Source organism: Anser cygnoides, chromosome W (assembly GCF_040182565.1).
Source record: "Anser cygnoides isolate HZ-2024a breed goose chromosome W, Taihu_goose_T2T_genome, whole genome shotgun sequence".
In the NCBI taxonomy this organism is placed as follows: domain Eukaryota; kingdom Metazoa; phylum Chordata; class Aves; order Anseriformes; family Anatidae; genus Anser; species Anser cygnoides.
The window spans coordinates 15,584,961-15,603,061 of record NC_089911.1 but is presented as its reverse complement, the minus strand read 5'-3'; the positions used below and the strand labels follow the sequence as shown (position 1 = coordinate 15,603,061).

At 44.3% G+C, this 18,101-nt stretch overlaps 1 protein-coding gene and 1 long non-coding RNA gene across 3 annotated transcripts in view; one reads left to right on the top strand and one right to left on the bottom strand.

Moving 5' to 3' along the window:
• The window catches only part of LOC136788689 (ubiquitin carboxyl-terminal hydrolase 42-like), a 29,550-nt gene extending 14,471 nt beyond the window's left edge, over nucleotides 1–15,079 (bottom strand). Inside the window, exons 1-5 of one of the 2 annotated variants that reach the window (XM_066987310.1) lie at nucleotides 14,943–15,048; nucleotides 14,721–14,747; nucleotides 3,495–7,310; nucleotides 2,934–3,127; nucleotides 2,607–2,726 (exon numbers count right to left, since the gene is read on the bottom strand). In XM_066987310.1, coding sequence (XP_066843411.1) covers nucleotides 2,607–2,726; nucleotides 2,934–2,987 — 174 coding nt within the window. In that variant the 5' untranslated portion in view covers nucleotides 2,988–3,127; nucleotides 3,495–7,310; nucleotides 14,721–14,747; nucleotides 14,943–15,048. Of the gene's footprint in view, nucleotides 1–2,606; nucleotides 2,727–2,933; nucleotides 3,128–3,494; nucleotides 7,311–14,720; nucleotides 14,748–14,942 lie in introns of both variants that reach the window. The other variant, XM_066987309.1, reaches the window with a different exon arrangement.
• On the top strand, nucleotides 11,724–14,255 carry LOC136788695 (uncharacterized). Its single transcript, XR_010827331.1, has 2 exons — nucleotides 11,724–12,111; nucleotides 13,857–14,255. It is a non-coding gene; the product is annotated as an uncharacterized lncRNA (long non-coding RNA).
• Nucleotides 15,080–18,101: the final 3,022 nt, after the last annotated feature.

Genomic DNA, 18,101 nt, shown 5'->3' with positions numbered 1-18,101 from the left:
TAGCGAGTAAGATTATTACTAATTATGTCTTAATACTAGATATTAGTTTTACGTATTGCATGACTTAGAGCATAAGTTATCTTTTAACTTCATTTAGAAATAAGGAGACGCAGCTTTGTTGTTGTTGTTGTTGTTGTTGCTTCATTTTGTAGTAGTGGTGAGCTGAAGCAAGGAGCTATGGAGAATGATTTGGAGTGGAAGGCAGCAGCAGGTTCCTGTGAGTTGAGAATGTGAGCTGGCTCTGTGGTAATTAATGTTAGCAGCCTGTGCTGGCTCACTAAGCAGCGTCTTGCACAGCTCTTGAGCTGTGAAACCTGTCGATGTGGACTAATGTCTGAAATGAGCTCCCTTAAGCCTAACCCGTGCACAGGGAAAGCCTGTTGAGTTCAGGCGATCTCTATGCTGATCAATATGTAAGATGTTTCTACGTTTGTGTGAAACAATTGAACATTTGTCTAAGATGGTTTGGCAAAACAAGTTGTTAGTCAAACATCCCCTCAGGAAAGCACAGAGTGCCTGGCTCAGTTCTGTAGGATTCATGCCTGACCCCTCTAAATGAAAAATGCAGTATCCACTTCTTGTTTTTGGAAACTAAGGAAATTAGGGTGTTGCATCAAGAGCGTCCAGTAGGTTATTAAAGCAATTTAATCCCAGGTTCGTCTTAGCCTGCGGATCCTAGAAAGCAACATGCAGTGTATTCAGGATTCTCATAACTGATGTCTGAGGAAGAGAAAGAACTGTAATAGCACCTCACATCTGAATTGCATGGTCCTTCCTTAATGTGCTCTTTGAGGTGCGATCGGTTCAGTCACACATAAAGCCAGAATTTTCTGCCTTTTTGTGAGTTTAAAAGGAAAGGCCTTGCACATGTACAGTACTTTTTCCATTGCTGATAACTGTTATTAGTCTTACATATAACTCACTTTTAATATATTTTTTTATATTTTATAACTCCCTGGTAATACGCTTTCGTGAGAGATTCCTGTTCCCGCTGTGCTCTGAGTTGTTGGGAAAACTTCCCTTCTTCTCTGTATTAACAAACGTGACATGCAGTGCATGGGTTTATGAAAAGAAAAAAACAAACATATTATGCAAGTAAATATTATTCAAATAGCATAAGCATGCGTGAGACATTAAAACGAGTTTGTTTTGGGGGCGAAAATGAAGATGCTTTCAAACACTTTTCTCTGCTTGTTTTTAAGGTGTAAAAAGATGGTTCCTGCATCCAAGAGATTTACCATACACCGTTCTTCCAACGTTCTCACAATATCACTGAAAAGATTTGCAGATTTCACAGGTGGAAAGATCAACAAGGTATATTTACCGCTGTAACGCAACTTTGTCATCATGTAATGGGACATCCCCCAAAGCTGAAAGTTGTTAATATTTTCAGACAATAATTGTAGACCAACGACTGTGGCTTATTCTTTCTCTTAATATCAGTAAAGTTCCTGCTTGACAAGAAGCATATACTTTCCTCTGAGAAGGCTAATTCGTCAGAAAACAGTTCTCTGCAACTTCTAGTATTAAACGTTGCTTATGGGAAGACTTATTTTTAGTGAATCAAGAGATATATTCATATAATTCCAGTCTCTGTTTTTTGGGAGTGTTTTTCTCTGCCTAGTCCACGAAGTACTCTGATATAATTTTTCTATCTTCTTGGTCTCTCTTTAGGAGGTAAAATATCCTGAGTATTTGGACCTCCGAGCCTACATGTCTCAATCAAGTGGAGAACCACTCCTCTACGCCTTATATGCGGTGCTGGTGCATCATGGTATCAACTGTCGCTCAGGACACTATGTATGCCACATGAAGGTAGAAGTCAACATCATTTCTAACAGGGTAAAGCTTGTGCTGGCAAACCAATTAAAGTGTTACGAGTAGTACTGTTTCTAGGAAAAAAGATTTTCTGAAATAATCCCAAACTTGAAAATGGGATCTTGTATAAAATCTTAAGCTGTGATTGACTCTCTGCTTAAGAGAGGCCACACGTGTACCTACTGAGAAGCTAGGTGATAAGTGTTTTTGTACACTTATAAGTGGTCATTTTGTAAAGAGACTGCTGAAAAATCTGAACAGTGCTGCTGCAGAACTCTGAATGGGGGGATAGCAACTGTCTTAACTGATCTGGAATCTTGAGTTTACTTTTCAGTGGACAGGAGGAGAGTCTCTCAAGGCAAACAGAGAGAGAAATAACACTCGATACTCATGTCAACATAAATTTAATTTAATAATTAATAAATTAACAAACTAATAAATTAACAAATTAATAAATTAACAAATTAATAAATTAATAAATTTAATTTAGGCTAGTACAGCCTGTTCATTAACCCCTTGCTCCAGCAGGTTTTAGCAGTCTATTTAGCGGTTATTCTGCATCTGTTGAGAAAATATTGTCGGCATCTAATAAAAGAAAATCTTGCTAAGACATACCTAAGGCATTGATTTTATTTCCCTCTCCTTCCTCCCACCCCCTCTCCTCGTAACAGAAACCAGTGTAATTTCAAAGCAAATGAATCTATCCTGCAAAAGCACAATCAGCACACCTACAGCACTGCAAAATGCTTTTGTTGATTTATTTTGAGAACACATCTTTAGGCACTCACATCAATTTCCATGTGTCTGAATCGGCAGACATTCCTGAAACAACGACCCTCCTGCCACAGCGTGCAGACTGTCTCGTTCCCCAGAGCAGCTTCGCAGTGGCGGAAGGAACAGTTGTCTCCCTGTAACCAAAAGGAAACCAACAAGGAAAATATAGTACAGCCTCAAAAACGTCCATGCTACTGCCTCAGGTTGCTACAATTGAATTCAGAATCTATCTGGTTATCAAGTTAACCAAAGACCAGTGTGCCTCCTCCTCCTACTCTACCCCTTCCTGAAAAAAATGGAAAAAAAAAAAGAAAAGCAAAGCAAAAGAAACCCAGCCATACCTTGGTACAGGTAGAATAGAAATAGAAGTAGCAATCGTCTCCTTGTTTAGACATGCCGACAAGCTCTGATAACAAGCTCGGGTTCTCTCCACAGGGACTTCCTCTGCTCTTGGAGAGAGCTGTCTTCACCCTTGCTTGGGCTGAAAGTCTTCTACTGGCTTGTGATCAGTGAAATCTTCTTTTTAAAAGTAACCCTAAAGAAAGTACCAACAAGTGAAAAATAATGAGTAACAAGCATTTTTCCAGCTTTCTTCTGTTCATCAAATTAGTCTCTTGAGGAGAGCAATGCCTTGAAATCAGCTGTTACGTGAACTAACACAATATTAAATTAAAGTTCTGTAAAGCTGCCAGGAGCTTTGTCAGCAAGTGTTCTCTTCCACGTCCTCAATAATATGACTTGGAGCACATCTGGAAGCCTGAAAATGGAGTCACTTCTTAAAAAACCACCTGATCATACATGCAAGGCAATGATCAACTATGGCTACGAGTAACTTCTACAGAACGCAGTATGACGCATTAAATAGCATGTTCCAGTCACTGTGGGTCTTCGAGTTCACCTACCTGGACAACCTCAGCAAAGTTATCGATCTTCAAAGACTTCCAGTTAACTTCTCCTGTAGGCCGAACCAACACTGAATCCTTGAATTAATAATAAAGGGGTAGGAAGAATTTGCCTCCTCACTTTGCCAAGGGAACCTCTCATCCACAATTCAAACACAGGATGTGCTTTTAAACAGCTTATAACTAATGGAGGAAGCAAGTCCATTTGAATACTCTCTCAGACTGGAGACAGCCAGGGTTAGTTAGCTCTTCAAAAAATAAAAACAAAACAAAAAATCCACAAAACAAAACGAAAACAAAAAAAATCCAGTGCATTTAGAGATGAACTCGTGATTCAAAGTGGCTGCAAAAATGAGGATCCATCTTCCACAGCCAGACAATTTAACTTTTTTTTTTTTTTAATTCAAAATTCAGTATGTTCCAATCTCTGGTCTTCAAGATTTCTTCACCTATTAAGAAAACACAAAAACCTTTCCCCGTCTTTATTACCTGTACAGCAAAAAACACACCAGTGCATAGAAATACACAAATGTGCATACGCATACACACATATGTGTTTAGACACACACGAGGAGCGAGTGATAGAAAGTTAGCGAGAGCGACAGTGGAAATCAGAATTTTTGCCTTTTTGACGCAGAGAGCGCGTAAAAACTCTCTCATTTTGAGGGAATTAGAAAAAAATGGAGGATCTACAAAATATTTTGATGAGTATGCCTTCGAGGCTAATGCTTTATAACATGAGTGATCTGGGGGCCAGCACACAAATATGCACAGTATATGTTGTATGATATCCATATCGAGAACAACTCGTAGCCCTGATCAGACACGTAGAGTTGCAATCAATTAACAGCAGGAAGACAGCAGATCAAGGATACAGCAAGCTTTGAGAGGCAGGGGAATGCTCACTTTGCCAGTGGCATGGCTGCATGGTACCAAGAATTTTGAATTAGTTTGATTTTTTGGAAGCAATTTGTTTTCTTTCTGCGCTGTAGCAAATACCACAGGTTTGCCATCACGTGCTGTTCCCTAATCCATATATCCATCATCATCCATTGCTGCAAGATCATGAAAGGTTAGAAAAGATGACTTAGGTCCAATTTAAAAGCCAATGATTTTTCAATGACCAGAGCTGCAACAGATTTTATTTAGCCACAAGCAGTTTTTTTTTTCTGATGTGAAGTCAGATGTTTTGATTTTTTTTTAAGACACTAGATGTCATAAAACCTGCAACCAGACCAGATAAAGTTCAAATTAGAGTGATTCTGAATCCTTTCATTAAAATGCTGCACATTTCTGTGCAAATTATTTCTGACTCTTCTGGACAAAAGCGGATGAAATAGTTCTTACAAATTAATAATAAAAGGTTGGAACCTTTTACTCACACAAACACTAGTGAATTTTCCAGGAAATAGTTTTTTGGCAGGGAATTTTCCCAAATCTAAACTAAAGAGAGGAAAAGGTGGGTTCTCATATCAGTTATTGGTTTTGACTGCTTGACAAAGGGAATAAAAACAGTAGTTAAGTGCAAGGTTTCCTTCTCTTCTTTAGTATTGAGAGGAATCGTCACTTCTGACCTTTAGCACCTTCAGAAACACACTTAGTGCCATGCAGATTCCTCTGCATCTACTTCTAAAAATTACTGGTGCTCCTTAGCATGGAAGTTTGACTTGAAATCTTTTCCAGATTTAGCTCTTTTGAATGCCCAAGGAGCTCATCACTTTGCTTGTTGCCTTCCATTTTCCTGAACGGACCCAGAACGCTGTTCAGGATATGAATGGATCTGGTCTAAGGGATGGGAAGAAAGCAAAAACCAAGGATGCCTCACAGCCCTAAATGCCATAAAAAGCAGTCTCATTTTAAAAAAGATCTCAAAAGCTTTTTTTTTTTTTAAACTGACATCTGCTAACATGGCAATCCAAGTGCTGAACAGAAACCAACTGAACTAGCCCCTGAAAGCCTGAATAAAAATGAGTAACTCTGGTGCACTCAGCAGGTCTGTAATAGAAGTTGGCAAGATTTTTAGATTTCTTTTTTCTCCAGGGTGCTAGTAAAGTTTTTGCGTTACGAGATTTTGAACTCTTTTAGTACAAAAGAATTACAGATGCACTACAGTCATGGTAGCTGGGGGTCTGGAAATACATGCCAACAAGTGTCATAAATTTTGCCTTTGCCGAAGGAAGATAAATAGTCCAAAGAAAACCTGTCTAGTTTGTTTTACAGGCTTGTCTTTCTCAGTATGGAACAAACTGACCTCCCTGGTCTAACTTTCCAGTTGGCTATTCTGCCTTTCTCCTGGAGAGAAGAGCAAGAAGGGAACAAAATATTTTTGCACTCCAAAAAATGCATTAGAGAAGGATTATCACACCTACCTAAGGGTACTTTCTTGTTTGTTTATAAAGCACAAAGTATTTCTCTTGGACAGTCTCTGTTGCTGGCCTGTTTTGTGCCTTCCATTTATAATAAAGATATTAAAGATGCTTACCCCATTTTGTTTTTTTTCTAGAACAGTGTAAGCGGACAGTCGGATGACAAACAAGAAAGAACAGCATAAACTCCTTGTTCTGACCCTGCTTTTTAATCACCCAGCATCACCCCGGCTGCAAAACAGTCTCCGCTGATTTACCTGCTTGTTAAAGCACCCCACAGGCTGAAAGTGTTGTGTGCTAGGTGTCAAATTATATTTAACGGTGCATAGGTAAACCATTCATCTTCCCATGGTAGAAGCACAGAACAGCCTCCTGCTAACACAGCTCATCCTTGCTGTAACTGCTTTTAAACCTATTTGTTGGTAAGAAAAGAGCTCAGTACACCAACTTCACAGGGCAAAAATTCACATGGAAGAGCAGAAAAACCAAGAAGTGCTTCCTGAACTTCATGTTACCAACAGCACCACCGGATTTAGATCCTGGCCTGGCATCCATTTACAGTTAATGTGAAAAATGGTTATTTGTGAAATACATCACGTATTGTTTCAAGCTACAAAAAACTCGCTCCCACAAAGGAAGGACTTTTGACCTCAGCATGCAACCCCAGTTACAAATAACTTCCTATCTACCAGCGGGCCGCGTTCCCCTGGCACTCAGTCACTCTGCAGCACGGCAGCCACCTTTGTTCTAAGGATGGCAAATTCTACTTAGAAACGCTCTGTACAAGAGTGATGTTGTCCCCTTTTAACACGATCTGGCCTGCAGCACAGAGAAGGGAAAGAGGGGATTAGAGAGAGCCCAGAACCTGAGAATACAGCAGGTACAGCTGCTCCTTGCTGGCCCAAGCAACTCTATTTGAAGACGTGCCACTTCAGGGACCTGGATTATGACAATCTCAAGATCAAATCAATCTGTTCCTGAACGCGCAGATTGTCCTGGTGTTTCTGTAGCTGTCAAAGAACAATCCTGAACTGAGGCACTCATCTGATCAGACAGTGCTTCAGCACAGATTTGTCTTCAGCTTGACACATCGATATGAAGAGGAAGCAATTCTTCAAAGCAACCTCTCAAGCAGGTATTACATGTTTCAAAGACCAGAACTGGTCTCAGGCAGGGACAGATTCTCCTTCATTCAGCAAAATCAGCAGCTCAAAAATCATCAGGGACAGAGATGTAGCCAGGAATTGCTCACTGAACTTCAACATCAAGGCTCATCACATGGTTGGTACCTCTCAGTGCTGCTACCTAGAAGGCTCACCCGGGCAGGTTTCATACCGCATGTCACTCGGGTTGCACAGACACACGACACACCCAGCTGTTTCCTTGATTTTGTCTTGGAGTGAATCTCCTCTGCGTCGTCCAGCACCAAATTCATGTACTCGTCAAAGCCCTAGAAATCAGCAACAGTGGCAATTAGTTCAGCAACAACACAAACCATTGTCAGCTTTGCTGACCCAGGCTGGACAATGAAGACTAATTGTTAGAGAAGCACGATTTCTTTTTTCCCTTGGGCTAGTTTTTCTTGACAAGAAAAAATAGGATTGTGAATGAGGGAAAACAAACTAACGAGGTAACAGGGGGTCGTGCTGACACTCATGATGATGCAGCCTTCTATCCGCATGTTCACTTGCTCGTAAAGCCACACCTGGATCCTCGACCTCTGCAGAACGAAGGAGGAGAGTAATCGGGAACACAAATGTGATAAATTAGCGGCTGTTTGTTCATTGTCTTTAAAAGGAATTCAGAGAATCTGCTGAGAAGATAAGGTTTTGCAATTTATGACCTTGTTAAGGGGGAAGACTAAGCAAGTAGATAGTGGGGAGGGGGTGTTGGATAAACGTCCTTGGTAAAACAAAGACTCTGTGAAATACTGTTTGCTGCTTTACTACCCTTGAACACGAGCACAAGGCATGATCATTGAAAGAAACAGAACGAACTGCACAGCTTCAGAAGATTCAACAAGTCCTGACAAGCCAAACTTGGATGCTGACAAGCCGAACTTGGATGCTATAAAATGGCGACACTGAAAAGGGAAAGTTGCGTGCTGTGATGGAGCGGAGACTCCCCAGCCGCCCAGCGCTGTTTTGCTTGTACCTGCTTACTTAATTAATAAATTATCTTCGATAGACCAGAAAATTGCGTGGTCTCGCTTATAACAAATTTGGTGCCGTGACTCGGATGAAGGCAAATTGACTGAGGACCCTTTCGGGGGAGGCGCCCCGCCGATTTCGGCGGCCCCTGGAACGGAAAGCTTCACTCGAGCCCTTCACCGACGAACCCTAAAATTAGGCACAAGCAAATAAAACCGGTAACCCCAAGCAATCTTTGTGCACGAAGACCGAACGAAGACCCACGGGGTGGGTAAGTATAGGCCGGTGATCCGTTCGGTTGGGGTTGGTGATCCCGGAGTGCGTCTGTGTGAGACGTCCAATTGCGGACGAAGTGAGTGCGGACCCCTCAGTAGTGCGGTTCCCACATCCCACGAGGGACTGGGCCACGACAAGGGGGAAGCGGCTGTGTGTGTGTGAAGGCACTCCGGAAGATGGGACAGAAGAAGAGTAAGCCTTCTGGTCCCATGGGTGGGGTAATGCCTAGTGCTAGGTTGCCCCCTATTCCCCCAGATAGTCCACTGGGGTTAATGATTAAGAATTGGAGTGATTCCCCTTTTAGGCGGGGAAAGGATAAAGTAAAAATGATTCATTATTGTGTTGAAGTTTGGGAAGGTAGGCAAATTATTGGCCCATATCTAGGTCGTTTGAAGACTGGGTTTGTCAAGCCTTAAATGTTTATGTAAATGCAAAGGAACCTTTTTGTTTAGAGGAGAGCGAATACGTGAGCCTTTGGATTGGCTCAGAGAATCGAGTTAATCTGTACCCTCTGTACCCTTTAAAAGAAAAAGGAGGGGCAAAATTACCAATTGTGGAGCAAGAGATAAAGTACCTGGGTCACCAGTTAAGTAAGGGGACTAAGAAGTCAGACCCGGGCAGAATCAGTGGAATATTGGTTTTAGCGTCCCCGCGAACTAAAAGGCAGGTACGGCAACTGTTAGGATTGACCGGATACTGTAGACAATGGATAGAAGATTACAGTGGAAAGGTTAAATTTTTATATAACAAGCTGAATAAGGATGGATTACTCAAATGGACAAAAGAAGATGAGGAACGACTGAACAAGTTAAAGGAGGAACTAGTACGCCCCCCAGTGTTAAGCTTACCAGATTTAAGGAGGCCGTTTTGTTTTTTTTGTGAACAGCGCAGAAGGCACGGCATACGGAGTGCTGGCCCAAGAATGGGCAGGGAGTAAAAAACCTGTGGCCTATTTGTCTAAATTATTGGATCCGGTTAGCCGGGGTTGGCCAAACTGTTTGCAGGTAGTGGTAGCTGCTGCCTTGTTAGTGGAAGAAGCACAGAAGATCACTTTTGGGGGGGAAATCAAAGTAATATCTCCACACAATATATGCGGGGTACTGCAACAGAAGGCAGAGAAATGGATCACTGACGCCAGATTATTAAAATATGAAGGAATTTTGATTTCCTCTCCAAAATTAACATTAGAAACAACCTCCCTACAGAACCCTGCTCAATTTCTTTATGGGGAACCAAATGAGTCCTTAGGACATGATTGCCTCCAAAATATAGAAGAGCAAACGAAATTGAGACCTGATCTAGAGGAAGTGGAATTACCCATCGGTGAACAGATATATGTGGATGGTTCCTCGAGAGTAGTCGAGGGAAAGCAAAAATCAGGATACGCGTTAGTAAACGGGAAAACATTTGAGATAGTGGAATCTGGACCTTTGAGCCCTAGCTGGTCCGCCCAAGCTTGCGAGCTATATGCCATATTGCAGGCCCTAAAATTGTTGAAAAATAAAAGCGGTACAATATATACAGATTCAAAATATGCTTATGGGGTAGTACATACATTTGGTAAAATATGGGAAGAAAGGGGGCTCATCAATTCACAAGGAAAGGGTTTAATACATCAGGAATTGATTACCCAGATTTTACAAGCTATCAGAGAGCCCAAAGAAATTGCCGTAGTACATATAAAAGGGCATCAAAAAGGCCTCACCCCTCAGGTTAGGGGTAATAATCTAGCAGATCAGGAGGCAAAAAGGGCAGCATTAATGAGTATAAGAATTATAAGAACGAAGGAAGATTGCCCAGACTGTGGGAAATACTTAATACGTATACTTAATAGTTAATATATAATAATTAATATAATAATTAATAATATAATATATAAATAATATATAATAATACTTAATATAATACTTAATACTGTGGGAAAGACTTAAAGGAATTTCCATGTTATGATTGCTGGAGTGAATGGGGAGTTGATGGGATTGAATGCAATTGTTCTGAGGAAGAAAGCCCGCCTTATAAAAACTGCTACAAGTGCGGGCCGGCTAACTCCCTGTGGTCGAATGGACCCATTCCCCTCCCCTTACTCTGTTTCACTATTACAGAAGAAGACAAGATGACACAAATGGGGGTTCAAAAAAAAAAACGATAAAGGGAAATGGGTACTGCCTGATGGACGGGAAGTGTTACCAAAATCAGTAGCTATGAGGGTGCTACGGAGATTTCATGAACAGATGCACTGGGGTACTCAGGCGTTGGTGGATCAATTTGCCACATATTATATGTGTATAGGGATTTATAATATAGCAAAGAGGATCGTAAATGATTGCATAACTTGTCGGAGGGTAAATGCTCAACACATGAGAAAAAGGGTCCCGGGAGGAGGGCGAGAATTGGCACATTGACCTTTTGCAAAGATTCAATTAGATTTTACTGAACTTCCAAAAACGGGGCGATATAGATACTTATTAGTTATTGTAGACCACCTCACAAACTTTGTTGAAGCATTGCCTACGGCAAGGGCCACAGCTCAAACTGTGGTAAAGATATTATTAGAAAGCATCATACCCAGATATGGGGTAATAGAAGCAATTGACTCTGATCGAGGCCCACACTTTGTGTCAAAGGTATCCCGAGACACGATGAAGACTCTGGGAATTAAATGGGAATATCACACTCCCTGGCATCCTCAGAGTTCGGGAAAGGTAGAACGAATGAATGGTGAAATTAAAAAGCAACTAACAAAGCTTATGATAGAGACAAAAACCTCCTGGGTGAAATGTTCACCGCTTGCAATATTGAATATCCAGACATAGCCCCGAGCCGATGTCGGAATCTCACCTTTTGAAACGCTGTATGGTATGCCTTATGATTTAGAGATGCCATCTGATCACCCCCAGGTACAGGATATCCAATTAAAACCTTATTTAATACAGCTTATGAACCGACGGAGGGAGTTGCAAGCGAAAGGCTTGGTGGCTAGATATAGCAATCCATAGGATACAACCTGGAGATAGGGTTCTAATTAAGACATGAAAGGAAACATCTTTAACACCGCGGTGGGAAGGCCCCTATGTTGTTTTACTTATCACAGAGACGGCTATCCGGACGGCTGAGAAGGGGTGAACGCATGCCAGTCGCGTGAAAGGACCGATCCAGAAAAGCGAATGGGAAGCGGTCGCAGGCCCTGATGACTTAAAGCTCACGTTGAAACGAACTCGATAAGTATGGTCTAACTGTCTATGTATCGTAAAAAAAAGGGGGAGAGGGGACCCTGTTTGATCAGAAAAAGGTCGGGGTTACCTGAGAAACTCCCCTGAAGAACACTGCTGCTGCTGAGAAGAACCTGCACCTTGTAGTTCGCTGCAACCGAACTGACGAGCGAGGCAGAGAGTGAAACGGTGGGGAATTACGTGGCCAGGTAAAGAACTCTGGAAAATGGGCCCTAGCCTTTTTTTTTTTTTGCGATACATAGTAATGGGTACGATTGTTTACACTGTTCCTGGGTCTGCGCACCCTCACAAACCTTTTAAATGGAGCCTGATTAGATGGGAAGATCACCATGTTGTTCAGCAGATAACTACTGCTGGGGGACTGATAGGGGAGGCATCATCTATATAAAGAAGGAAGACACTAAGAGTCCCCAACGGGTGGGACCAAATCAGAAACTGTCGGGGAGTGTTTTGAGGATTCAGCCTACACAAGCTTTTAGAATGCTAACTCCTTGTTGTGGTTTAACCCGGCTGGCAGCTAAACACCACACAGCCGTTCGCTCACCCTCCCCCCTCCCTCTCTGGGATGGGAGAGAGGAACGGGAAAGTGAAGCCGGTGAGTTGAGATAAAGACAGTTTATTAAGACAGGAAAATAATAATAACAATAATAATAATAGTGATAATGATAATAGTATTAATAATAATAATGTGTAAGAAAACAAGTGATGCACAATGCAATTGCTCACCACCCGCTGACCGATGCCCAGCCTATCCCCGAGCAGCCGGCCCCCCACCCCGGCCAGCCACCCCTATATATTGTTTAGCATGACGTCAGATGGTATGGAATACCCCTTTGGACAGTTTGGGTCAGCTGTCCTGGGTCTGTCCCCTCCCAGCTCCTGCTGCACCCCTAGCCTGCTCGCTGGCAGGACAGAGCGAGAAGCCGAAAAGTCCTTGGCCTGGTGTAAACACTGCTCTGCAACAATTAAAACATCAGCATGTTATCAGCGCTCTTCTCATCCTAATCCAAAGCATAGCACCCTACCAGCTACTATGAGGAAAAATTAACTCTGTCCTAACTGGAACCAGGACACTCCTAATAGCCCTAAACCACTGGAGGTTGCTAATAAATCAGTAAACCCGGAGTACAGGATTAGAAATGAAGGAGTGACTGGGAATAACATATGGAGAATCATGAATGCTAGTTGTTGAATCAAACAAATCCAGATGTGCCTAGACCTTGCTGGTTATGTCTTGATATAAGGCCCCCATATTACGACGCCACTGGGGATCTGGGAGAGACCACCCGTTCAAACGAAACCGATCCCCCACAATGCAATTGGGGAAGGGATGTAGGAATAACATTAACGGAAGTAACTGGGAATGGCAGATGCGTAGGCACGGTCCCTGGTGAGAAGTTCCATCTATGCAATATTACAGAAAATGTTACACAATTAGACAAAGAAAAATGGTTAATAGCAGCAGATAACACCAGATGGGTATGTTCGTCTCTGGGGGTAACTCCATGCTTATCTTTGAAATTGTTCAACTCGTCTCATGATTTCTGTGTACAGGTAGTAATTATCCCAAGGATTCTTTACCATTCTGAGGAGTATATGTACATCCAACATGCTATGGCAAAAAACCACTTAAGGAAGAGAGAGCCTATTAAGGCTGTTACTTTAGCCACTCTGATGATTCTGGGGGCTGCAGGAGCCGGAACTGGAATTACCTCTCTGGTAAAACAAAGCCAAGAATTTACCTCTCTACGCATTGCTGTAGATGAGGATTTGGCCCATATCGAGCAATCTATATCAGCTTTAGAGAAATCTGTGCGATCCTTATCTGAAGTAGTACTACAAAATCGTAGGGGATTAGATCTGATTTTTCTACAACAAGGAGGACTGTGTGCAGCCCTAAGAGAGGAGTGTTGTGTATATGCTGATCATACTGGAGTAGTAAGGGACACAATGACTAAATTGAGAGAAGGGCTAGAAAAACGAAAAAGGGAAAATGAAGCCCACCAAAACTGGTACGAATCCTGGTTTAATTACTCACCTTGGCTCACTACACTGCTATCAGCTATAGCAGGACCTTTGTTGCTGCTCATATTTACACTAACTTTTGGACCATGTATATTCAATCAAATAATCACGATTGTAAAAAACCGATTAGAGGCAGCTCACCTTATGCTTGTGCATGCGAAATATGAATCTCTTGAACAGGAGGAGGATGACGCAGAAACTTTAATATTGAGCAAACAAGTGCTTCAAAAATTCATCAATGAACAAAATATGTTAGAAAAAGAAAAAGGAGGGATTGTGATAAATTAGCGGCTGTTTGTTCATTGTCTTTAAAAGGAATTCAGAGAATCTGCTGAGAAGATAAGGTTTTGCAATTTACGACCTTGTTAAGGGGGAAGACTAAGCAAGTAGATAGTGGGGAGGGGGTGTTGGATAAACGTCCTTGGTAAAACAAAGACTCTGTGAAATACTGTTTGCTGCTTTACTACCCTTGAACACGAGCACAAGGCATGATCATTGAAAGAAACAGAACGAACTGCACAGCTTCAGAAGATTCAACAAGTCCTGACAAGCCAAACTTGGATGCTGACAAGCCGAACTTGGATGCTATAAAATGGCGACACTGAAAAGGGAAAGTTGCGTGCTGTGATGGAGCGGAGACTCCCCAGCCGCCCAGCGCTGTTTTGCTTGTACCTGCTTACTTAATTAATAAATTATCTTCGATAGACCAGAAAATTGCGTGGTCTTGCTTATAACAACAAACACCGCGAGCAGTTTTGTTCTCTCTCGTGTGTTCAGAAATACCCGCTAACCATAGCCGCTAGAGCTCCCAAACACTCCAAGGAGCAACTCTCAGGGGCAGTTTCAATTAACAGTCTGACATTTTAGAGTGTTATATGACTGGGTGAATACTACACGTTTGCTGAAGAACACGTTTCCAGTCACGAGGGAACACTCCTGCACGCCCGGCTGCACGATCCCACTCCCGTTAACACGAGGGGGAAATGCCGGGCTGCGCAGCAGCCCCTTGTACCCACCAGCACGCTGCACAGCTCTCCATTCCCCACAAACCTGCCCCGAGCAACGGGTGGGAGCCGAAAACTCAGCGAGGGGGATCCCCGGACCCTCCCCGCTCCCCCCCCCCCCCCCCCCAAAATACCCATCCCCATCCCCTCCCTGTCCTCTCCCCGCGCTACTCACGCTCTGCAGGTAGCGGAAGATGAGGTTCTGGGGCGCTGCGTGAAGGGCTCAGCATGGGGACAAGAGCGCCAGGCCCAGGACAAGGCCTCAGGACAAGGCCTCAAACACTGCAACGAGGCCCCAGGGCCCCGGGACAAGGCCTCAAGGCCCGGGCCGAGTCCCCTGAGGCCCGGGCTGCCCCCCACCCGCTCCCCCATCACCCCCCGGCCGCAGGAAGGCTACGATGGGCTGCACCATCACCTTCTGCACCTTCTGGCCCTGCCCGCAGTAAGCCATGGCTGCCGCCACCTCGCTACTCCCGCCGCCCCTGCTCTGCCGCCGCCAGAAGCCGCTGAGGCCGGGCGGGAGCGCGCAAGGGACGCTGGGATGCTGGAGGACTGCGGGGGGCCGCTCTAGCAGGCCGGGAGGACCGCATCTCTATGGTCGCAGGCAGGGGTCCCTTCAACAGCTTTATTGGCAAGCAGCAAGGCTGGGGGGGGGAGGGGGGCAAGACAGCCTTAAATAAAATACAAATATAAAAAGTATTATAAATGGCTGAGCCCCAAATAGGATTACAATCAAAGTTTATAATTTATTAAACGAATAGAGGCAAGCAAGCAGCGCTGGGTGCGCCGGGAGTCTCTGCTCCCCCAGGACGCACACCTGTTACGTAAGGCGGCTGGTTTTGATGCTCCCAGGCTAATACATATTCATTACTACTTCTAGAAGAGGCAGGGTTATTAGAATTGGTTTCCGGAATCCGAAACCCTCCCAGGGGCGCCTGCGTATCAGTCTCTGGTGGTCTCTCGGGGGTTGCTCGGGCTGAAGGCTGGTTGTCTTCCTCCCAGGCTTTTGTCCTTCAATTGTCCTTCAGCTCCCCCTTCCTCCTTCTTTGGTAGCCTCTGGGCCGGATTTCAGAAACTCTAGCAACATCCCGTGCAGTAGTCAGCACTTTTCCCTAAAAACCCCTTTGTTCTCTTATCACCTAGACCCGGGCCTCAATGTTAACCCTTCAAATCCCTTAGTGACACGAATTGCTGGACCATTCCTTACAAAAGGAAGGATAAAATATGTACAGGAGCAATGGCACACGCGAAAGCCCAGCGCCGCGGGCAGAGGCAGCGAAGGTTGACGGCAGAACAGTGCTCGGTTTGAACACGGAGAGGGAAAGCGAGGGGAAGGTGGCCGAAGCCGGCCGCAGTCTCTGAGCTCTCCTCCTCCTGAATTGTTTTCTATCAAAGCCATTTCTGTCTGCGTGCGGGCACCCGGAGCCGGCAGAAGTCCCCGTGAACTCCTTCGGCAGGACGGAGGGCTGCGTGGGCTCCAGTGAGAGAGGGAGTTAGGAGAATCTTATCAAGTAGAGAGAGCGCTGACGGCATTAAACTAGGATGCTACTTAGTATCTTTGCTAACTATGGCGCATTGTGCCAATTAACTAAAGCAAGAAGCCTTGGGCCTCTTACCAAGGTCAGTCTCCTAATAAGAGTGAGCCTATCTTAAGAAACTGGTAGAAACTGGTCCTGCAGATGGACAATTCCAAGGAGCAACTGAGTCTGTGCAAAGACAAGAGGTCAACTAGCGGTGACGAGGAAGAGTCATCAATCTTCATGCCCACGACCCCCGACGACCACCACCAGAATACACTGCGCAAGCACAGATGGGAGGAGTTTATGGAAATGAGTCCTTGGAACTAAGTTTAATAAGAAGCGGGGACAGGTTATGAATATGTATAGGCGGATTGTGAAACTTCATGCATATGTAACACTTTACTGCATATAACCAAGGCAAGTTGCCGCGTCAGGCGCGCACGACTTTGGCAGGACTACCTCCCGTGCTGCCCAGCGCTGAATAAACATACCTACTTTACAATCTCACTGATTGTGGAGTCCGTTTTCCGCAAGTCACCAGCAGCAGTTTCTTCCGCAGAGGTTTTCCCAGAGCCGCTTCAAAGCTTCCCTCGCAGAGCTGGGGCGTCGCAGGGGGTCGTCAAAGCACACACACACACACACACACACACACACAGGCGTTGTTGTCCAAACAGAAAGTATTTACAACAAATTCGACAAGCGGTTTTCCTCTGCCAGCAGCAAATGCCTGAGGGCCCCTACAGCTTCACAAATCATAGCACAAAGAGCCTAAAGTTCCTCTAGAATTTAAGAAAATAATTCAAAATAGATCTGCTAGGGGAAAACGATCGCTGGTGGCAGGGTACACAATACACCCGAGTCTCAGCTCTCCTCCGCAGGGTCAGTGCCCACGCCCAAGTGCGACGCTGATGGCACCCGAACATTTGCTGTAGCAGGCAGCAGAGCCAACAGCTCAGGGGAGCAATTTTAAAAACCAAGAGGCACTTAAACCAACCCTTAATTGACCCAGTTACTGCAGGAGAGTCCCGACTACTCACCCTGGAGTCCTACTGTCACCAGCAAAAAGCACCAACCAAAGCTTGGGGGAACTTTGGTACAGCACAAGAGAAGGGAGTGGGGGTAGCGTAGCCGTATCGCAGAGCTGCTGCTTTTCACACCATTTTATCATCCCTGATAATTGAAAGTAAGGCCGGGTGGGCTGACCCCACCACCACCACTCCTGGCAGCATGTTTGGTCCACAACGCTAGAATAATTATTCTGCTCCCTCCCGCCCCTACAGCTTCATCATCTGAAAAGATTACAGTCAAAACAATGGCATACACAAATAAAAGTCAAGAGTTGACATAGTAACTCCGGGATTTGGGTATCAACTGTCCGAGAAATCAGAACACTGAAGCTTCACAATGTGCCCAACATCGAGTTGTGCCAAGGGGGGAGGAAGGAAGAAGCTTTACGTTTAAGCCTTCAGAGCATCGCTCCATCAGTACGTCAATTCACAGCCACCACAGAGTGCCGATGGACATCTTTCTGTGCCAAAAGAAACAAGTGCTTTGTCCTCTTGATATCAAAGGTAGCCACCTATAGTTACGGAACCATGCACAAGACCTTAACTCTGACCAGCAGGGAAACTTAGGACAACTGAGTGCAGATCCTGCCAATTTCTACCAGTTCAAACTGTGCTTTAAGTCTCATTGCAAAGCCTCAGTTAGTGTTGTGGTTTAACCCGGCTGGCAGCTAAACACCACACAGCCGTTCGCTCACCCTCCCCCCTCCCTCTCTGGGATGGGGGAAGAGAAACGGGAAAGTGAAGCCCGTGAGTTGAGATAAAGACAGTTTATTAAGACAGGAATATAATAATAACAATAATAATAATAGTGATAATGATAATAGTATTAATAATAATAATGTGTAAGAAACAAGTGATGCACAATGCAATTGCTCACCACCCGCTGACCGATGCCCAGCCTATCCCCGAGCAGCCGGCCCCCCACCCCGGCCAGCCACCCCTATATATTGTTTAGCATGACGTCAGATG